Genomic DNA, 23,210 nt, shown 5'->3' with positions numbered 1-23,210 from the left:
GAATTTTCTAACATTTGGTTTTGACACTGAATGACACAATACAGAGTTTAAAATTAGTCAGGCGAGCAGGAATTCTTAATATGAAGGTTTTGTTGTTCTGGTAAGTATAAGTGGTTTAAGTGTAAAACATTTGAGAAATAATATTGTGTCTTACAATATCTTGCATTAGTCATTTATTCATATATTTATATTTTTTGCTTTTGCCTTTGTTCATTTTTCCCCAAAATGTATTTAGTGTTCTTTATTGTTTTGTCTTTCTCCTATTTGCTCTTTTCACTTATGCTTATCTCTTTAGTTCTATTTCAGTTTGCCCTTTTCTTTAATTTCTTTAAATCTTTATTTTCCGTTTCATTACTTAATTTATTCATTCATTATTCAGCCCTTTTGCTCTGCCTCGTTTAGTTCTTTCCCTTTTTCTCATTACATTTTTTCTCCTTTCTCTCTTTTGTCTTGTGCATTCGTTTCTCCTTGAGCTTTCCTTCTTTTTTTCTTCCTTCCTTTTTTCTTCCTTCCTTTTACGGTTCAGAGGGCCCAGGTTGTCTTTTATTTTGATAAACGTATTTCCGGTTTGAGTATTACATCCTGTGAAGGGAGATGCATTCAAGTGACTTAAATTTAACGATGCGCTGACCAAAACATAGACAAAAGGTATTTCTTGAGGTGTAATGCCTACAGATATTCATGATGGAGAGGTAAGTTTATCAACTGAGTCTTCGTTTTAACAACCGTGTGTGTTCGTGTTCGATCGTGCAAGCTTGTCCAAAATGGCGAATATTTTGGTGACTTCTTGTCGCGAGCGTTTGTTACCTCAGAAAACGTGCAAAACTGAACACATTGGAAAAATAAATCAATAAAAACTCGATTGTCCTTATTCAAAGATGCACGTAATTGATGTGATAAATATCCAGAAGATGTTTAATGTCTACAGTTTTACAGTTGACGAAGTACGTCGTGTTTCTTCCATTTAATCTTCATCTTTTTATTATTATCATTAATTGAAATCATGCATTCATATGGTCAATATAGAGAATTCTACAGGTAAACATTTTTTAAATAATATAAACCATAAGCGTAAATTATTCACAAATTTGAGATCTGTAAGATTTTTAAAAATGTTTTTGGAATAAGTATTATGATCTACAATCCTGTATTTATTTGATGATAATAATAATACAGTAGAAACAGTAATACTGTATTCATCCAATATAAAAATAACTGTTTCATATTTTATTGTAAATCATTCCCAGCAGTTACTCCAGTTATCAGTGTTGCATGATCATTCAGAATCATTCTAATATGATAATCTGGTGCTCAAGAAACATTTCTTATCATTATCAAAGTTGAAATTGAATTTTTAGGTAACTGTTTAACTGTGTGTGTGTAAAACAAATTGTCTTCATCTTTTAGTGGAACAGGAGTCTATTACCAAGCAATGCCTGCAGTGGGACCCGATGGGAAAAACGTCATGAAGTTAATTCCTGTCCAGAAAGTAAATGGACAGTTTTATCAAACACAATTTAGTACTGAAAGAGACAGTCTTGATGTACAACTGAAAGCCTATGCAAAACCAGTTAATCCATCTGCTGCTGCTTCAAATCAAACACCGATCCGGCTTCCTTCCCTTCAGCCCTTAGCAGATGGACGGTATGTCCTAAAATCCCTTCCGCATGTCAGAACTGTGTCTAACGCTGTCAAAACTCAACATGGTGGAACTAATGACCCCATTATTTACAATCCAAAGCCTGTGCATGCACCACTTTCAACACAATCACTTTCCCAGTATTCAGTCCAGGTACCTCCTCAGCCCAATGGACAGGGCATGGTGGCAGTCCAAGCGCTGCCTGTTACCGTTAAATCACCTGTTCTCCCAAACGGTCATTTCCTGCAGATCCCTCCAAATGCGAAAGTTAGGACTCTGCCAGCCACTGCGCTCCCACAATCCATCAAATGCAGGATAATGAACTCTGTGAGTAGTAACACCGGTAACCTCCAAAAGGGTCCACCAACGGTTGTGCTTGTTTCCCCTGTGAACTCTGTTAAGCTAAATCCTGACCAGCAAGTCGTTTCGGTTACAAAGCCAAGTCAAATACAGAAGACCTTGTTACAGAATCCCCCTACAAACTTGCAAACACCTGTTTGCGTTCCTAAAACAAATGAAGTGAACCCTCCTTTAAAATGGGTCGTCCAGGAGGGAACAGGTGCATGCGCTCCTTGCCTTGTACCTGTAATGACACCGAATGTCAGCACTGACAACATAAAAGCAGTCAAGCATGTCAACTCAGTTGGGACGGCAAATGAAATTGTGCCAAGCAAACCCACACCACCTCAGACCAGCCAAGAAAAGATCACCCCAGGCAAAGACCATGCCCTGGTCATGTGTAACGGGAAAGTCTACTTTGTGGCCAAGAAAAATTCAGAGATCGCCAAGGATGTGATGATCAGCGAAGGTGGGAAAAGAGGGGTTGTCAGCACCTCTCCTGCCCTGCCTGCCAGCTCCGCTCTGGGGACAAACTCTTCTAACCAAGACCCAAAAAGAAATGTAAGTGAAATTATTGATCTCTGTGATGATGATGAGGAAACGTCCACGTGTCTGGGAGGTGCCCCGGGAAATTTGCCTACCCCGAGTCAAACTGAGGTGGATGAGAGCGATGAAGACTCTAATGTAATATTTGTGTCATACATTCCACCCAAGTCTGAGACACGTGCTGGTAAGAAAGTGGAGAAAGCTGCCTCTCAGAACAAATCGGAGGATGTTCAACACACACAGACGAACACAAAACCTGTCTCACAGAACGAAGGGGAAAAACCGGCACATGCAGAAATTGAAAAAGGTGGTGGTCCAAATAATCCTTCGGCCAAAATGAGTGATAAAATGGATGAGCAGATCGAGGGAAATGAAAGAGATGAAAGCAACTTGACCCGTCTTTCTGAAAACGTGAATATGGAGGCAGATAAAGACTTGGAGAGGGTCCAGAGTCCACCTGAGATGAGATGTCAAGATGATGCAGCTCTCGCTGAAACTGCCAGTGTTTTGGAAGCACCCCAGAATGCCTGTGTTCAAGCCACTTATGATACTGAAAAAGTAATATACCAAATTTAAACATCATATTTTTTAGTAATAAGTTAGAAATAACATCTTTCAATAGGCTGACATTTAATGCAGTCTTCTCTCTTCTGTCGCAGGCCTATGAAAATCCAGCCTCTGATCAACAACGGAGTCAACCCAAGACTGACAATGAGCTAAGAAAAGATTTTGGCATCACCTCTTATGTACAAATTTGCTTGCAAAGACCAAAGCCGACCGTGAAGCCAGATCGTCTGACAGAGAAACTTATCATAAACAAACGCACATTAGATGGCCTTCGTAAAGTGATCCAGGAGTCAAAGTTGCAGTCAAAAATACAGCAAATGATGCAGGCAAGTTACATTATTAATGTATCCAAATTGTGTTGTAACGTACCGTGCATGTACACATTTCCTACATCAGTGTTTATCAGATGCTATTTTAATACATTTCCAAATCACTGTTATGTTTAACTTAAACTATTAAAAAACTTTTTTTTTTAATTAAAATAAAGCTGTATTGAATGCAAATATAAATATTAGTTCAAAATATTGAACCTAAATTATAAATAAAGCTGGACAGACACAACTACAAAAAAAATAATTTAAAAATAAAATGTTTGAAATTTAAAAAAAGAAGAAAAAACGCTAAATTAAAAATTGTAATCCATGTTATAATACTATATATATATTTGAACTATTTTAGTACTATTTATATTGTAAATATTTAATGACCTAAATAGCTTTAGTTTTTTTGTATGCTAACATGTTTCTCTCTTTCCTAGCTGAAAATTATAACTTAATTGTTGGGACAAGCTATTTAATTTTTTTTTTAATAAATAAAAATTATCACGTCAACCATTTTCTTTCACTTGTTTTGGAGGAGTTACGACTGTAGGAGTAACAGCATTGATTCATTTCATGACACTTTGTTCAATTGCTAGGTTCCCTACACAAAAATGGAGGAGGATGAAGGCGTTGCAGTCAAAAGAAAAAAGCTGGAGCAGGATGGGAGTCAAGATAATCCAAACATTTCACCTGCTTCTAAATGTTCAGTTGTTCCCACTGAAAGCAGTCTAGCTCGTCAAGAAGAGGTTTGTTCACCAACAGAATCTACAGTTGATAAAGTTCTTATGCAATCTGAAATGCCAGCAGATTGTACTGGCAACACGTGCTGTTTTACTCCTTTAACTGAACAAAATGCAAAACAGACTTCTAGTCATACCCTATCCCCTTCCTCTCCGAGGAAGACCTCACCACGCTCTAAAAAAGTTAAGGTGTGCACGGCCTGTCCTTGTGGGACTGTTTTGGGGGCTGCAGAAGCCACTTCATCCCTCCATTCACAAGACCGAGCGAATCCATGTACTGCTGATGAGTCACACAAAGGGACAAGAGAAAAATGCTCAAGTATAACCCCAGAAGAGAGTCGCCAACTTCAGAATTGCCAATTAAAAAATCAAGATCCTGTTAAGAAAGCAGGGAAAACCCCATCAAAAAATCCACTTGAAAACAAAACTCCATTAGAAGGCTGTACTAGTGAAACATCACATGACATCTCACCTAATAGTTCAGTGAATATTACATCAGGTGCAGCATCAGACAACCCCAGCATCTCATTCTCCAATAAACAGCATGGTCCCCAAACAGACACATTTCCAACACAGTCACTGTACACATTGGAGACGCTGGATGCTGAGGAGATAAAACGGCGTGAGAGAATCGAACGTTTGAAGGATCTCCTGAAGGCGAAGGAGGCTGCGCTGGAGCGGATGCAGAGTATGAACATTTAGTCATGTCTGTACGCTGCATGATAGACTGAATATGACTGGGAGAACCACCAAGAAATTTCCAAGAAAAAATGTACACAGTTCGTACACAATGTTTATTTACTAACTGTTTTACCTTTTTAAAGTTTACCAGATCTCAGTGTCATATTTTTTATTCGGTCTTTGGCTTCCTAAGCATTTTGTGGTGTTTGTCTTATTTATAGTTGTTTTTAGTACGATTAAGCAGATGCCATTTTATCATTTTTTTATACCTTTGTATAATTTATGTGCCTTTATCAGGACTTTGTTTTCTGTAGTTCAATTTGTGGTGTAACAGCCTCATTTCATAAAAAAATATATATAAAAAATGTAATTAATAATTCAATGTACTTTTGGGAACCTTGTTTGCATTTTGAGGTACATTTTGAACTCGAACACTGTAAATAATTTTAACATACTGGTTGAATTGCTACATTTTTATAGTCATACATGTCTATTAAACTTAATGAAAATATTGCTTGTTATCTTGCTAAACTTCAATTTTATGAGTTTTCATGGTTCAGATTTCTTAGAATTGTTTCGTTCAGAATTGTAGTTGTTTACTTTTTAAATTCTTAACTTCTTGTTCAGTTGTCATTCTGCTTGTAACAAAAACATACTGGAGTGTTGCCAGATTCTTGATGGTGCAGATGATTTGAAAATGTATGTCAGACACTGGATTTGCCATTAACCTTTTATTCGTAGTTATAACAGCACAATTTGTGATGAAACAAAGGTCCTGTTGTGTTATAAGTAATGGTACTTTTAAATTAAAATCAACTGTAACCAGAGCTGGATATTAAAGGATTACATGTAATCTGGATTACGTAATCAGATTCCAAAACTCAAGTACTTGTAATTAGAGTAAACTACTTTTGAAAATACTCGTAATCAGACTAGGTACTTTTTTATGGATTACATGATTACATTTTATTTAGACAATAGTTGTTCACAATTGATTTATTCTCCTAAATTTCCTTTTTTTGTCTTTTTCAAAATTTGTGTTTGCAATGTAGCTTTTTTTTTTTCATTGATGCATTCATATGCACTTCTAGTGTTTTATTAGATTCAATATTTAACCTGGCAGTGATATTGCTGTGAATTTCTCAATATTTTTGTCAATATTGAGTTTCAATATTGTTTTTTGTAGTGTAGCTGTTTTCTAAATTTACTTAATTCTAAGTAATTATAAGTTCTATTCAGTTTTACTAGCAAACACCAACAGCGAGGTAATGTGTAATCTAAGAGATTATATTACTGACTACAAATTTTGTCATGTAATCTTTAATCAGTAACTGATTACAATTCATAAGTAATCTACCCAGCTCTGACTGTAACTGTGGTGGCTGCCCTATAGCATAAATAAACTATGAAGGAAAATGTTCAGGTGCCAGTCAGGTTTAAACCATGACTAAATTTTTATTAAACCAGGATGGCAAAATAAAACACCACCTGTTACAACATTAAATCACATAGGCAGTCAATAATACTTTACAAAAGGGAAGATTAATACCACAATTACCATGGCATGAGAAAACAATAAATAAAAACTTGTTTGAGCAATAAGAAAATGAAAAAAATCGGTAGATGGGGGAAAAAATGTCAAAGTAAGTTTCGGTTTGAGGTCCACGTAAGAATTGCGTCACAGTCATGACGAAACCTGGAGAGTGTAGCGGGATTTCAGACACCTGGACAGGTGGATGAGCAGCCCATATTGTCTTCAGAACGAGTTTAAGTGCAGACGATCTGGCGGTACCCCGTTTAAAAGTGATTTGGAAACTTCACAACGCACCAGACACCACTCGCATAAAAAGCAAACGTTTGAACAAGCAGCCGTCTCTCTACTTCGCAAGGTTCTCCAAACAATCACTTCCACAATACTGCACACTCGCAGATTACGCGATGACTTTCAGGTATGACTCACTTCCTTATATCATTTTCCTTCCGCTGATAATTTAAATGCTCAAGCCCAGACACGCAAAGTGGGAGAAAAAAAAGTAAACTGAAAGGATGTTGTGGGCCACGTTTTCACTGCCACACTATCACCAAAAAGTTACTGAAACACCTGTTGATGAACAAGGATTTCAGAATCTGTTTCCAATCTTGTCAATCTTAGTACAATTAAATGAAATGTCTTCTGTTTCACAATTTATTTAACATCCGTTCATTTTGCATTTCAAGTGACCAGATTGGGGGAACTGTTTTGGTGGTCAGGCAAACATACAATAGAAGGTGGTTTTATTTAGAGTGATCGTTTGAGGTTTTTCTAAAGGCACACTTGTTATTTATGTTTATGAAGCATACATGCAAAAGCAATAGTTTCTGAAAGTAATGCCACTGTATAACTGTGGTAGTCGCAGCCAACAATGTTAAATGAGTATGTCCAATAACAAATGGATAAAAATGTTGTGAAATAAAATACACTCTTTATAACTTATTCATAGAAATAAAGATGATTGCATATGGTCTTAAAGTAATTAAGCTTTATTTCCAAGTGTTTATACTGTCTCTCCAAACAAGATGCATTGTAAACAATTATTTGTATGCAATATAGTGTGCAATATTGTAAAAGCTTGCATTGTAATAGTTATTGAACACTCATATCAGTTTTTGCTAATGATCTGATATATGTGCTCTTTAATATTTTTTTGACTAATATTACATGCATTATAACATATCGTGTCGGGTGTGCAATAGACACTCATCAGCAATACTGTGCTGGTTATTACAGACAACAGCCAAAGTAATGATCAAGTTTAGCTGTCAGTCAAAAGGCTTGGCGTCCTCTTTTGGTGGAGAACAGCAATATGACAACATCAACACCTCCGTGGTTTCAGCGCTGGCTAGCTGTTTAGAATCCTGTGAATAATCCAGGCATTCATATAGATTAGTGGTATAGACCTCTCATCAGAATTCTTTCATATAGATCAATCCAGAAAATAACTCAAAGAAATCTAAAACTGAAATGAATTAATGGCATGGTAGTCTCAACAAACTATTGCATGTATATCAGCATTTCAGAATGTGGCTGCACAAAATGATGCTACCTTTTAAAGGGGTCATATGATGCGATTTCAAAAGCTCTTGGTGCATGAAGAAGATCTTTAAAGTTGTGAAGACTAAAGTTCTCAAATCCAAAGAGATATTTGTACCTCTTTCTCAAAATATCTCTTTATCAAAGTTAAGACTCTGCCACGTGCCCCAAAACAGCTCATTCAAACACGCCCCCACATGTCTACATCACTATTTGGAAACATTTGCATAATGCTGCCAAAATGTTCACACAAAGGAAGAAGCTGTGGTTTCAGTAACAGCAACACCCCCTTAGTGTTGAATCAGTCATGTCAGGGAGGTGCTGTGTGGTTCTAGGTGAAAGCAAAAGCACTATATTTGGACTACGGAAAGTAGATGCATTTAGGAATCCTTACTTACAATACAACAGCAACACATTTTATAGATGACCGTCTGTGAACATATGAGAGGAGGTTATTCTGACTTTGCTACGACAATCTGGCACTTCTGAATCAGCTACTGTATGTATGTTTTGTTATTAGTTTAAGTATTTTCTATTGAATGTGGAATATGGAGTTTTGTGCACTGTGTGTATGTGCGTGCAAGCGTGTGTGTGTGTGTGTGTGTGTGTTTGAGAGAGAGAGAGGGCCACACAGTGGAGTCAATAACCAAGCTGTCTAAACCGTCCGTGGTTTGTGTACTTTTATTTTGAAAGATGAAGCAAACGGTTATGGAAAGGGGCGTTACATTTCCGACGAGTGCTTGCGGTGATCTACTAATCACAATGCACTGGGTCAGACTGCTCTTGTCAAAAGGAGGGACTTTGTAGAAAACTATGCGTTTGAGAGAGGCAGGGCATAGAGGACCTAAAATAATGTACAGTATTTGAAAAATAATGTGGTTTTTTAAACATTAAAATGTCAACATATTATGTTACAACAAATAAACAAAATAACGATGTTTAAAAAAAGCATCATATGACCCCTTTGTACTTTGTTTACAATGTAAAAATTTTTTTTATTATTGTGAGGTCTTTTTCAAATCAGGTCAATTAAATTAACCACACAGGGTTATAAGGTCACACTTTTTTTTTTTAGAAGTTCATAGATATATTTTAAATGACAAAAGGCTTCTGCTACAAAAAAAGAAAAGAAAAAGGTTTGGAATCGGCCACAAATTAAGTTTACAAAAAAAAGATGTGTCTACTTACCTTTATTGGCTTTCTGAACCTAAGAGAAATCTGTAGAAATCTTCTAAGGTAGTTAAAATTAAATCTACAAGACCATTTCTTTCCTTTGGCTTCTGTTCACATGTGACATCTTTCACAGGACTGCCACATTCTTTCAGAATCTCATTTCTGGCTGCACAGCTTAAAAAAAAAAAGACAATACTGAATGAATAACAGAAATTCAAATCAGACATAGTACAAATGGAACTTCACTTACTCTCTCCATTTGGTGCAGTTCAGCCCTGATGGAGAATAAAACCCATGAGCACAGTCCACACATTCTGTATCTGATGCCTTCGTCCCTGCAAGCAGAAACAGAGACCAAAAATATCAGGGTTACACCTTAAAATGTTTGAAGACTTAAATATGTTACAGACTGCTAAATTGAGAAACACTACCTGGTGTTTTTGTTTCTTGTCCTGGTCTGCAAACTCTGTGTCTTTGAGCTCGACGGCACTGTGAATCTGAGTAATCAATGCAGTAATATCCATCAAGCACATCACACACAGTGTCTTTTATTGTAGTGCATTTCCTCTGGATGTAAAGGCCTTGACCTAAAAAAGCACATTTAGCAACACGTTAACATAGGCAATCAGGCAATATTACAAATTCTGAAGCTAAAAGAAACACGCAAAAAAAATATAAACATACTTTTAGCACAGTTTTTGCATGTGAAGCACCGATGAAGACCATTGGGTTGACTCATGAATGTTCCTGGAGGGCAGGGTTTGCATGTGGTACTCATATAACCAGTACAGTCACTGTGTACTACTGTTCCTACAAACAAATATTAACACACAGCTCTAAGATGACGAAGCAATTCAAGGATCTTCTAGAAAAATTCAAACTTTATGGGTCCGTGATGATGTTGATGTTCATATATATTCATGTCATTTCATAAGTTCTCCATTGTTGTACAGTTGAGGGTGGGTTAGGAGTTATACATGAATGCTTCTGGAGTGCAGGGATTGCCTGTAGCGGCAAAAACAGCAAAGCAGCCTGTTGACCACTAACCACACAAACAACACACTGACAATGACCATACAAAACTAAGATGATTTGCTGTACTTTGTGAATTCTTAGAACTATTTGGAAAGGCGACAAATAAAACTAATTAATCAATAGTCTCCTAAAAAAATATAAGGCATTTTCAATAGTTTGTTCTAAATAAACACCTAAAGAGATGCATTTACACTGATGCTATGAGCAAGATGGTAAACTGCAAATGATTTTCATATAGTGCTGTACAGAGCCTTGTATTGTAATATTTATTGTTAAAATACTATTTTGATAATAATTCCAGGTATATGTATTATTCAATAACCTGCATGATTACATACATAAAGAAATAAATGTTGTCTTGTGGTGAATGACATCAGCAGCAGTGTGCAGCAGATACATCCAGCGATTTTTATAAATCTTCTGCTTCAAAATAGCAGATGTGGCCCCAATTTCATAATTTCTGTTTACTATACTTTTGGGATATGGTGGAGATGGGAGAAAAGGTGGGAAAAAATATTTTCTTTATTATCTCTTATCATATTTACATGCATGAAGTTCATGAGTAAGCCTACCTACGTTGCACATTGGACAACATTCTCCCAAAGCAGTTCTGTATTCACTTGGACCACAAGTACTTCCGATTGAGAGAAAAGGATAAAAAACTGTAAAGACACAAAATAAACAGCACTGAACTTGTAAACTCTTAATAGGTCAAACGTTTCCCGCTCACTGTTTATTTAATGACAGCCACAGAGCACTATCACACGATTAGTTACTGCTACAATCGCCATTTCTTTGATAGCTGCATTTTAATCAGGCGACACGATTTCTGCTGCTAAACTTTACTTTATAATCAGATGATTGTCTATCACGACAACAAGTAACATACCTACTGCGTAAAAATAAAGCGTCGCCCTCATGTTCTCTGCTTGTTGGGTGTTGCGAAATTCTGCTTCTTCTTCTTGTTGGTGATTGGTAAACAAACTTTTGGTGCATTACCGCCACCACCAGAAAGAAGAAAATATAAAACAATAATATATGTACACCGGTGTGTCCGTGTGTGTGTGTGTGTGTATATATATATATATATATATATATATATATATATATATATATATATATAAACTGTACGATGTAGTATAACTTCACAACTCTCTTTCATTACAGAATTTCCACAAAAAATGCTGCAGTTCACAAAAAAATCACTAAGAAACGTTGCATTACCAGTGTATTTATTCTTTTTTTTATTGCCTTATTGTCTATTTGTTTTTGTTTCTATTGTATTGTTTGCAAATTGTTTACCTCAGTACGCTACATCTGAATGTTTTTTTTTTTTTTTGCAGCATTTTCATTAAGACTTCTAATTCATTATTTTTTTAAAGTATTAAACAGATTTTATAATATGCATACTATTCAATGGTAGTGTGATTGACCCAGTTTTAGCTAAACACAGCATCACATGACATTTAAATGTATATAATTCATCTTTAAACCTTTAAAGTTTATAAACTATAAAACATGAAAAAAATAAATGAATTATTGCTTAGATACAGCAGTGGTGCAATACACAAAAAGCACAATACATTGTTAAAAAAAATCCAAGACATAAAACAATTTTAACTGTTTTAATGAAACAATTACACAATCTTTAAATAGGGTGACATTCAATGCATTCTTCTCTCTACTGACTCAAATTACATTAACAAACGTATGTTTTAATCTGACCAGCCAATCTGACATTGGAGGTGTGTTATTTACACAGTGAAGTAAGCAGGCAAAATGTTGTTCTTAATGTTCAAACAAGATTAAGCATACTGCTGTTAGAAACAATATTGTACAAAGTGCAATATATATTAAAATTTGGGAAACTTGAGGCTGATATTTGTGTGTGTCCTTTTTCATTAAAAAGACAATAATCAAAACATACAGGTTTTGAATTTGAAGTTGTAGATTAATATCTACAAATGTGTAAAATGCAATTCACATAAAAGGAAATTACAGACACAAATGTTTACGACACTTTTACTTTTGCACTTTACTTCAGATCCACTGCACAATGTCAAGTCGGCACTCACAACCTCTCAGATCTTTTTTTTGTTTGTTTTTTAATATATATATTTTTATTAGTTATCTCCACAAAATATGTATGTTAGAGAAGTGTACAAATGGTTAACATTGTGTCACAGCAGTCAGAAAAGCAGTTCTGGGATTTTTTTTTTTTTTTTAGCTAACTTAGTAGTTATACTTGGCTTTAAATTAAATATGTACACAGTTTGGATTAAATTATAGTCACATCTTTAATTAGCATGTTTTTGTGTTTTGCTTTGGTACCGAAATTGGTACCAAGAACCATGGGTTTTCACTGGTAAAGGTACCGAATACCTGAAAGTTTGGTACAGTGACACTAGGTCAAGTAATTCAAACATACTAAGGAAGATTTATATAATGTAAAATATCAAAAGGTCAAAGTACAGATTTTCGTTTTTATTTCAGGAGTACCCTTACCAGATGTTTTGTTAGGATTCATTGGTGGATTCTGCCTTTGGAAAAGTTTAGGCTGGGAGTGTGCTGTCATAACATCAGAAAAAACCTGAAACATCATTCACCATCTAGATCATTGGTATCAAACTCAATTCCTGGAGGGCCACTGCTCTACAGTTTTTCTCCAACCCTAATACAAACACACCTGATCCAGCTAATCAATGTCTTCAGGATTAATACTGTAGAAACTTCCAAGCAGGTGTGATTTGGAGCTGTTTGAGCTAAACTCTGCAGAGCTGTGGCTCTCCAGGAATGTAGTTTGAGACCACTGATCTAGATGCCCCTTCACCACCACATCTGCCACTTGTTGGTCACAGCCTTGAAACATCTGTCTGCTAGATTGTCCATAGCGAACATAATTGTTTATATAGACACACAGCAATGTTGTACAGGAAATGAATGTATAACACTTTATCAGAGTTACTTATACATACATTTTATATTTATATATTTACATTACTGCAGTGCATGAATCAAAGTCATTTACATGTTTACATTACCATAGTGCACGTATCAAAGAAATGTATATTTACATGTATACATTATAGCAGTCCAGGTGCCGTTCTTCGTACAACGCTTATTACATTCGAGATAAAATGACATCCAAAATGATATCATCATGCTAATCAGGATCTGGCTAATTCGGTTCAACGCACCTGTTGTTGATGATTAGTATGGCTGGACTGAGTTATCTGAGATAATTGCACGTTCATGTGTTGGTTTAAAAGGGGCTATACATTGATCCTTGAGAGAGAAAAATTTAGATGATATTGTGTATACTTGGAGTAACAAGGATGGCAGTAGACGTTCTAGGATTGATTTTTGGCTTGTCTCTAACCATTTTGATGGGAACAATATTTTGGTTAATGTTTTGCCAACACCATTAACTGACCATAAGGCCATATTAATTACAATTAATATTTCACCAAACACAAATTGTAATAAGTATAATTCATACTGGAATATGAATAGTTCTTTGCTTAAATTAAGAGCAGTTAAACAGGAATTGGGTAAATGTATTAATAATTATTGCATTAAAGCTAAAAAGGAAGGGTTGTTTCGTCATAATTGGGATTATTATTAAAATTGGAAATTGGAAAATATTTGAGGAAGTTTAGTAGCACATTAGTAAAATCACGTCTCATGGAAGAGAAGGTTGTTAGTGAAATCTTAGCCATTTCTAACATTTCTATGGTGGACCTGGTAGAAGGACAGAGATTGTGTCTAACAGAGCTGCAAAATGAGCTTGATAATATGTACAATATGCGAGCACAAGGTGCTTTTATTCGATCAAGGCAAAAATGGTTAGAGCATGGAGAACAGATGTCTGCTTATTTTTTAATCTTGAAAAGTTGAGAGCTAAACTAAACTGTTTCTAAAATGAATATTAATACAGATAATGTTGACGCAATTTCTAGCTTTTGCTATGATTATTACTCTAAATTATATACTTCTAAATTCAGTGAGCAAGATATGACTTCTTTTTGTAACCAGCTTAAGAGTGTTAAAACAATTACTAAATAGGACCAAAAGTTATGTGATTTCCCAATAACTATTACGGAAATTAAGCAAGCTATTGAACATTTAAAATGTAATAAATCAGCCGGTAATGATGGAATTACTTCTGAGTTCTATAAGCAGTTTTCTGAGATTCTTGCTCCGTTTCTTTTTGAAATATACTCTGAAAGCTTACAGTACTCACAGCTTCCTACAACTATGACGCAAGGTATAATTAGTTTGATTCCTAAGCCCAAGAAAGAGTTATTGCTTATTGATAATTGAAGACCCATTAGTCTGTTAAATAATGACTATAAAATATTTGCTCAGGTATTTGCCCAAAGATTCAAATTAGTATTAGATTCCATTATTGATGAAAATCAATCTGGGTTTATGAGAAACCGTCATATATGTAACAACATTAGACTTATTTTTGATCTTATTGATTATTCTGACCTTATAAATGATGATAGCTTTATACTTTTTTTTTTTTTTAACTTTTCAAAGCCTTTGATTCTGTTGAGCATCCTTTTATTTTCTACTGTTTAAAACACTTTGGGTTTGGGGCTTATTTCTATAATACTATGAATACTCTTTATGCGGAGGGAAATAGTTCTGTGAAATTAAATAATGGCACTACTCAAAGATTTAATTTGGAAAGAGGAGTTAGGCAAGGCTGCCCAGTTTCTGTTTACCTTTCTCATTGTTGCTCAGGTGTTTTGTCACTTTATTAAATCATCCAATTTAAAAGGAATTCAAGTTGAAGAGAGAAGTGTCCTGCTAAGTCAGTTGGCTGATGACACGGCACTTTTCCTGAAAAATGTTGATCAAATTCAGTCAGCTGTCAAGATCATTGAAGTTTTTTCCAGTGCCTCAGGGCTTTGTCTTAATTTACAAAAATGTGAACTATTTACTTTAAAAAGTTGCCATTACAGAAATATGTAATATCCCTGCAAAGGATTCTCCAACTTATTATGTCATTAATAACTTACCCTCATGTTGTTCCAAACCCGTAAGACCTCCGTTTATCTTTGGAACACAGTTTAAGATATTTTAGATTTAGTCCAAGAGCTCTCAGTCCCTCCATTGAAACTGTGTGCACGGTATACTGTCCATGTCCAGAAAGGTAAGAAAAACATCATCAAAGTAGTCCATCAGTGACATCAGAAGTCAGTTAGAATTTTTCGAAGCATCGAAAAAACATTTTGGTCCAAAAATAGAAATTCAGCATTGTCTTCTCTTCTGTGTCTGTTGTGAGAGAGTTCAAAACAAAGCAGTTTGTGATATCCAGTTCGCGAAAGAAATTATTTGATGTCATGTAACCAGAGATGTATAGTAACGAAGTAGAACTACTTCACTACTGTACTTAAGTACTAAAAGGCGGTATCTGTACTTTACTAGAGTATTATTTTTTTCTCCTACTTCCACTTTTACTTCGGTACATATTTTCGCTGAGTTTAATACTTTTACTCCGATATTTTTTTTATGTGCTGCATCGTTACTCGTTACAATTATAAAAATGTTACGAATCATTCCATTACAAACCACTGCCAGAACTGTAGATGGCAGGTTTGATGAAGCTGGCACATCATTGAGCGAATCAAGCGATTAAGCAGACTACGCGTGCTGACTGAACTGCTGTGAAGAGAGAAATGAACACCGAGCCGAGCCAGATAATGACTCGTTCACGGGTCAAGAAACGGTTGCATCGGTTCTCGGATGACCAGTAACGTTAGTTCTTTCTGACAGTTCGATTCAATAAACCAGTTGAAGAAAACAGTTCACCGATTCTTTTGCGCTCGATGCAATGGCTTCATTGGCGTTGACTGCACCTGGGCCCATAACACTAGCACAGAATCAGTTCAGAATCAATCACCAAAAGAATCAGTTCGGTTTAGACGCTCGGTGTGTCGGTTTGCTTCACGCTAAATCACACATGCGCAGTATCATCAGCTCCTCGGTTCACGAATCAGACGCGTCTGACAGAAACGGTTCTTGACTCGTGAACGAGTCATTATCTGGCTCGGCTCGGTGTTCATCTTTAGTTCTCTCTTCACAGCAGTTCAGTCAGTGTACTGTTTGAGTACATGAATTACTCCGGGATATTGGTTTGTTTTAACTCCGAGGGAGTGTCAGACACATTAAACAAGTTAACAGCTTAATTCATCTGTGGATTAATGCGTATTGGAGACGCGAACCGTTTAAAACGATTCAGTTCGATTTGGTGGACTGTTTCAAAAAGATCCGGTTACATCGAATGATTTGTTCGCGAACCGGATATCACAAACTGCTTTGTTTTTAACTGTCTTACAACAGACAAGGAAGAGAAGACAATGCTGAATAAAGTCGTAGTTTTTGCTATTTTTGGACCAAGATGTATTTTCGATGCTTCAAAAAATTCTAAATGACCCTCTGATGTCTTACGGGTTTGAAACAACATGAGGGTAAGTTATTAATGACATCATTTTGCAATTTGGGCTAACTAACCCTAGTAACCGTTTTTTTGTTTACAAGAAGTTACAGTCAAAGGAATTGTGATTGTTCTTTAGGTTAATCATTTGAAATAGTAAAAACAATATGTTCAAACTTTTGACTACTTTCTTTAATAGCTACATAACACAATACTTCTACTTTTACTTTCAGTACTTGAGTAGTAAATTTTAAAATAGACTACTTGCAATACTTAAGTACAAAAAATGTTGAATACTTTAGTACTTCTACTTAAGTGTGGTGCTTAAAGAGCACTTCAACTTCTACTCAAGTCACTTTTTTGATAGAGCACTTGTACTTTTACTCAAGTATGGGTCTCTAGTACTTTATACATCTCTGCATGTAACCGGAGCTTTTTGAACCAGTTCACCAAATCGAACTGAATCGTTTTAAACTGTTCGAATCTCCAATACGCATTAATCCACAAATGACTTAAGCTGTCAACTTTTTTAATGTGGCTGACACTCTCCCTCTGAGTTCAAACAAACCAATATCCCGGAGTAATTCATGTACTCAAACAGTACACTGACTGAACTGCTGTGAAGAGAGAACTGAAGATGAACACCGAGCTGAGCCAGATAACAAACAATAGACTGACTCGTTCACTTGATCCATATTAAGGCACTCCGGATTATAATGTGCACTGTCGTTTTTTGAGAAAATTAAAGGCTTTTATGTTCGCCTTATAGTGCGGAAAATACGGTAATTAGAATACAAATGCATACATATTTCAACTGAACATTTTAACTGGACTGGTGGTGGTACTTTGTCATTCAGTGGTTTCTGTACCAAAAAAAAAAAAACAAAAAAAAAAAAAAAAACTAACAATAATACTTATAAGATGACGACGATGATAATAATAATAATAATAATAATACGAATTCTATTAAGCACATTATAAAACAAACTAAGGATTAGCAAGCTACTGGATTCCAGCCAATGAGATTGTCGTTTCACATTAGCTCCGCCCACTACCAGAAGACCTGACAGTTCTTAAAAGCTGAAACCAATTCATAGGCTAGGTTATAATGACAGGAAATTCCAAGTATATCGTTTCCATGTAGTGCATCAATTCTGCATGCAAGAGTCTCTCGCTCTCTGCTCACACCAAAGCGACGACAAGTGGTGCACCTTTACAGTAGAGTTTACGGTACGTCAAAGGCACACTGTGCATCCATTCAGATGAACTAAGTCAAAGAGTGTTTGGCGAGTGAACATATATCTGTGCTAAACTTATACTTTGTTTGCAGCTCACACACTGTCGAGTAAAATCTGAGAATTTATTAGCCATTGGCTAATATTAGACAACATTTGGTCGCCCAGAATGAAGATTTAGTCGCATATGCGAGTGATTTACTCGCAATGTCACCTATATTTATGTAGCGCTTTAAACAAAAAATATTGTGTCAGAGCTAAACAACATTAATTAGGAAAACAAAATGTAGAGGGTTGGTTCAGAAGATGAATGAAGGTCTTATGGGTTTGGAACGATATGAGTAATTAATGACAGAGTTTTCATTTTTGATTGAACTATCCCTTAAAGCCATATTTCTGTCAAATATAGCAAACAAATGTCTCTATACTCTGTAAATACCTTACAGCTGATTGAAAATATGACAGTTGCATTTAGAGAGACTGTTAGTAGAGGCAGTTGGTTACTTCTGGCCTGGACTTTCTGCTGCACCCCAGCACACTGACCTCTCCTCTATCTCTTTAATGTTCCCCATCCTACACTCTCGTCAATTCCAGTGAAAATTAATCCCCATATTGTAATAGACAGTTTCATGTATCATCTGTTGGATCCTCATTGTTTTCCTCCCTGTAAACAAATAATAAACAATTGATTTTTAGCACACTGCCACACACAATTAGGGAAATAATACTAAAGGAAGTTGGTTGTTCTTACGGTGGTTGGCCTGATGTTTTAGGTGTTTCCTCAATGGGAGACTGAAAAATAAAACAACAAAATCAGAAAAATCCTGAATGTTCTTGTATGTACATCAAAACAGACAAAAATGTAGAAAACTGAACAAAAGCCTATTAGTACTAACAAACAGATTACAATTACACCAGTTTGCCACACACACAAAAAATAAAAACGGATGATAATATGCCAATGTGGCATGAGACTCATAATGAATCAAAAATAAATTAAATTAATAAATGGCATCATATAAACAAGGCAGAGCTTGAAACTTACCTTATTTATTTTATCACCTGCAAAACATTACAAAAGATATTACATTTATAGTTTAATGTAAAACAAACATAGGAACTGTGTGCAATAAGCATTAAAACACAGCAATATAAAATAAATCGTTTTTTTGCCTTTCAATAAAATTGCTAAAAGTAAAAACCAATTCTGTATCCACTCACCATTACTGACTGTCAGAACTTCTGAGTGTATCCTTCTGTATAATGCTGCTATAACAACTGCACATATAACAGGGGGACATAAAGCTACAAGACCATATCTTTTCCTGTTCTTCTGTACACATGTGACATCTTTTACAGGACTCCCATCTTCAGCTTTAATATCATCTCTGGCAGCACAGCTTAGAAAGAAAATTGAAAAACTGAATAAACAATAAAAATTCAACCAAGACATAGCAAAAAACCTATTTTACCTACCTAAATTACCTACTTTGTCCATTTGTTGCAGTTCAGCCCAGATGGAGAATAAAACCCAGGAGTACAGTCCACACATTCTGTATCTGAGGTCTTTGTTCCTTCAAGCAGACATAGAGAGCAAGCATTTTCTGAAATAACCTTAAACTGTAGTGAGATTCATAGACTACAAATTATGTGAGGAAAAATATACATTGGCTTTGAGCATTCAGAAACACTACCTGGTCTTTTTGTTTCTTGTCCTGGTCTGCAAACTCTGTGTTTTTCAGCATGACGGCACTGTGAATCGGAGTAATCAATGCAGTAATATCCATCAAGCACATCACACACAGTGTCTTTTATTGTAGTGCATTTCCTCTGGATGTAAAGTCCTTGACCTAAGAGCACATATAGCAACACATTTACATAGACAATAATGTAAAATTATAAATTTTGGAGATTAATATATATATATATATATATATATATATATATATATATATATATATATATATAAACAAACATACTTTCAGCACAGTGTTTGCATGGGAAGCATTTATCAAGACCATTGGGTTGACTCATGAATGTTCCTGGAGTGCAGGGTATACATGTGGTACTGGAATCACCAGTGCAGTGATGGTAAACTACTGTCCCTGCAAAAAACAAATTTAAAATTAACACACAAGACTAAGGTGACAAAGCAATTCAAGGATCCCCTGGACTAAAAGTTTATGAGTCCATCTCCATGGACCAATAGAAGGCTATACCATAGTGCCCTTCCTCATCACAGACGTCAAGTAATGACGTTCACCTGCAGGGCAGGCTACTGAAGAGGAGGCGAGGTGGTATGAGGTAACGTTATCTGGAAAGATGCAGCTCTGCACCCAAAGATAATTACACACAAATGGTATCTATGAATTTTGAATTATTTTGGTTATGACTGCACCTTGTATTTAAATAGTTTAGTATATATGACATTTTGTAGGCGATTTTATGGTATTTTGTGTATTGCACACAATACGCAGAATTGTTTCTCATTGTTTGTGCTTTAAGTTACTGGTTAGTTAACCTACCCAAATTACACATTGGACAACATTCTCCATCAGCAGATTTATATTCACTTTGACCGCATGTATTTCCATATGTAAGAAATGAACAAATACCTGCGAAGATAAAATAAGTTACTCAACGTTGTACCAGAGACCTACTTTGGGCATTTGTAATGTTTTGTAATTAATTCAAATATGACCAGGTGATCGTTTCGATCAGAACATAATCGCGTACTGACCACCACTTACCAAATACGGACAAAACACTCGCTTTCATGTTCAGTCTTTCCACCATTTTGTTACTTGTTTTTTATGACGACGTTATGATTTCGTTGTCTGGTAGACTGAAGGCGCTTCTTCAATTTATGTATGTAGTCATAGCATCAAATACCGTATTTGTCCATTTGACGTATTCAATCAATCCTATACGTCATATATTCAAAAAATTCGACGTAAAGTGAAAAAAAGTGAGTGCACAGGGTGTGGTTCTTCTTCTTCTTCTTCTTCTTTAACGTTTAATGGCGGTTAGCAAACCAGCTTTGGTCCATATTCCGCCACCTACTGGGATGGAGTGTGAGGCATTGATATCAGACGTAAACAGGAGAGAAAAAAACAAAACAAAGTGAAGATTTTTTTTTATTACTACCACCTAACCTACCTTTCCACATTTTCTTATATAAATTACTTGCTTTAAAAAAAAAAAAAAGAGTTTCATATCCTTTGAAAGAACTATTAAGTATATTCTGCAAAGTTAAAGAATTTATGCCAACAGAAATTAAATTGTTTTTTTTTTTTATTTAATTGTTTCCCTTTAATACCATACAATTGATTATTACATGCTCTACAGTTTCTGGAAATCCACATTTATTGCACTGACCAGAACCATGTTTCCCTATCATTTGAAGTGATTTGTTGAGGGCAGAATGACCAATTCTTAGACGAGAAATGACTGTATCTTCCTTTCTGTTGCCATAACTAATTCTAACTAAACCAACTTGTTTTTGTATTTTATACAGATGTCGACCTTTATTTCCTTTATCCCACCTCTCCTGCCACATATTTTTAATAGCGTTTTTAATTAAACTTTTCATTTCAGATTTACCCAAAGGTATTTCTAAATCAATAACATTTTGTTTAAGGGCCTGTTTGCCTATCTTGTCCACATCCTCGTTACCCTCCACACCGAAATGAGCTGGCACCCATAAAAATACTGCTGAAAGTCTTAATTGACACAGTCTATATAGATTTTGTAAAACTTCTATTAATAAATCTTGTCTTGAATCTGATTTCCCACTTATTAAAACTAGTAAGAACTGAAAATGAATCCGAGCAATATACTACTGCGGATGGTTTAACTTCTTCAACCATCAAAATATCCACCATCTCTGCAGCATATACAGATATATTATTAGTGATTCGTTTTGCAGCTTTATAATTAGAAAGAGAGATATACATAGCTGGAGCTGTTTTTCCAGTTACTGGGTCTTTGGAACCATCTGTGTATATTTGTAAAAAACGGAAATATTCACACAGGAGATGTTCTAACAGCTCCACAGCAAACCCTTAGTGCTTGACTTTGAATTGTATCAATTTTTTTTAGCAAAGTATTTGATGCTGATCCATAAATTATCCTTCCATTATCAATCGATGAACTAATTAATGCACAAAATACTCTCTTTAGTGAGTGTCTTGTGGCACCCCAGTCCAGTCCTGCCAAACATCTCAACACATTAACTCCTTTCTTACATTTATCGATTACCTTTTGAATATGTGCTCCAAATATTAGCTTTGAGTCCATCCATATTCCCAAATATCTAATAGCAAATAGCTCTAAAGTTTGCTCATATAACTTTAATTTAACTTCAGGGGATTTCTTCTTTTTTGAGAAACAAACTACTTGAGTTTTTGCTACTGAAAGACGAAATCCCCACTGGTTAGTTCAGCTTTCAACAGTATCTATTGCTTTCTGCATTTTCTTCTCTAAATATCTTAAATTTCTTCCTCTTACCCATAAGGCTCCATCATCTGCATATAATGACCTTCCTATTTCTGATCCTATTTCCTCAAATATACCATTTATCATAATATTAAAAAGTACAGGACTACAAACGCTACCTTGAGGAGTTCCGTTATCAATTACATAGGTATCAGAGTATTCTTTACCTACTCTTTCCTGTATTTTCCGTTCTTTTAAGAAATCAATAATCCAATTAAAGAACTTCCCATCAATTCCCATTTGACCTAATTTAATTAAAAGCCCTTCATTCCATACCATGTCCATAAGCTTTCTCGATATCGAAAAATACTCCTAGGACCATTTCTTTTCTTACTTGAGCTTTCCTGATTTCATTTTCTAAGCAAATTACTGCATCTATGTTACTACGTCCTTTCCTGAACCCACTCTGATATGCATTTGATAACTTTCTAGTTTCAAAAAGATATGATAAACGTGATATAACTGTTCTTTCCATTATTTTACACAGGTTAGATGTTAACGCTATTGGTCTATAATTAGCTGAAACCGTATTATCTTTCCCAGGTTTTGCTATTGGCACCACTATACCTAATTTCCATGAGCTAGGAAGTCTCCATTGCCTCCATATTTCATTATAAAGTCTTAAAAAAACATTTAATCAATTATCTGAAAGATGTTTAATCATTTCATAACATACTTCATCTTTTCCCAGTATGTTTAACTCCTTCCAAGGCCTGCTTGAGCTCATTTAAAGGGGGGGTGAAATGCTCATTTTCACTCAATATCCTGTTAATCTTGAGTACCTATAGAGTAGTACTGCATCCTTCATAACTCCAAAAAGTCTTTATTTTTATTATATTTATAAGAGAAAGATAGTCTGTACCGATTTTTCCCGGAAAAACACTAGCGCCTAGAGGCGTGATGTGTGGGCGGAGCTAAAG

General features: G+C 35.4%; 3 protein-coding genes across 11 annotated transcripts; 1 reads left to right on the top strand and 2 right to left on the bottom strand.

Annotated features, from left to right (window-relative positions):
- Window positions 1–41: 41 nt before the first annotated feature.
- On the top strand, window positions 42–5,346 carry lrif1 (ligand dependent nuclear receptor interacting factor 1). 2 transcript variants are annotated; one of them, XM_052563675.1, is made up of 4 exons: window positions 42–100; window positions 1,408–3,082; window positions 3,184–3,417; window positions 4,008–5,346. In XM_052563675.1, the coding sequence occupies exons 1-4, from the start codon at window positions 81–83 to the stop codon at window positions 4,851–4,853; spliced, it is 2,775 nt and encodes a 924-aa protein (XP_052419635.1). In that variant the 5' UTR covers window positions 42–80; the 3' UTR covers window positions 4,854–5,346. The 2 variants fall into 2 exon arrangements, with proteins under 2 accessions (XP_052419635.1, XP_052419636.1); XM_052563676.1 differs by lacking the exon at window positions 42–100 and adding an exon at window positions 527–692.
- A 1,990-nt stretch (window positions 5,347–7,336) lies between these two features.
- Window positions 7,337–11,132, bottom strand: LOC127963407 (tumor necrosis factor receptor superfamily member 14-like). Of its 4 annotated transcripts, none has more exons than XM_052563303.1 (7): window positions 11,000–11,132; window positions 10,683–10,772; window positions 9,760–9,885; window positions 9,507–9,662; window positions 9,326–9,410; window positions 9,091–9,249; window positions 7,337–7,727 (listed from the first exon to the last, which is right to left on the bottom strand). In XM_052563303.1, exons 1-6 carry the CDS (start codon window positions 11,028–11,030, stop codon window positions 9,093–9,095), a joined length of 645 nt encoding a protein of 214 aa, XP_052419263.1. In that variant the 5' UTR covers window positions 11,031–11,132; the 3' UTR covers window positions 7,337–7,727; window positions 9,091–9,092. The 4 variants fall into 4 exon arrangements, with proteins under 4 accessions (XP_052419263.1, XP_052419264.1, XP_052419262.1 ...); XM_052563304.1 differs by having other exon boundaries at window positions 10,687–10,772; XM_052563302.1 differs by having other exon boundaries at window positions 11,004–11,126.
- Window positions 11,133–11,721: 589 nt separating this feature from the next.
- Window positions 11,722–20,805, bottom strand: LOC127963405 (tumor necrosis factor receptor superfamily member 14). 5 transcript variants are annotated; one of them, XR_008154810.1, is made up of 10 exons: window positions 20,544–20,805; window positions 20,319–20,408; window positions 19,773–19,898; window positions 19,488–19,643; window positions 19,283–19,367; window positions 19,015–19,193; window positions 18,839–18,855; window positions 18,545–18,585; window positions 15,141–18,457; window positions 11,722–14,961 (listed from the first exon to the last, which is right to left on the bottom strand). XR_008154810.1 is itself a non-coding variant. In XM_052563299.1 (9 exons), the coding sequence occupies exons 1-9, from the start codon at window positions 20,587–20,589 to the stop codon at window positions 18,421–18,423; spliced, it is 777 nt and encodes a 258-aa protein (XP_052419259.1). In that variant the 5' UTR covers window positions 20,590–20,805; the 3' UTR covers window positions 11,722–18,420. The 5 variants fall into 5 exon arrangements, 3 of the variants coding, with proteins under 3 accessions (XP_052419259.1, XP_052419258.1, XP_052419260.1); XR_008154809.1 differs by having other exon boundaries at window positions 11,722–15,396; window positions 18,337–18,457; XM_052563299.1 differs by having other exon boundaries at window positions 11,722–18,457.
- Between the last annotated feature and the right edge of the window lie 2,405 nt (window positions 20,806–23,210).

This window comes from Carassius gibelio, chromosome B8 (genome assembly GCF_023724105.1).
Source record: "Carassius gibelio isolate Cgi1373 ecotype wild population from Czech Republic chromosome B8, carGib1.2-hapl.c, whole genome shotgun sequence".
NCBI classification, from domain to species: Eukaryota; Metazoa; Chordata; class Actinopteri; order Cypriniformes; family Cyprinidae; genus Carassius; species Carassius gibelio.
Note: the sequence above shows the minus strand (reverse complement) of the source record. Positions and strands in the feature narration are given on the sequence as shown.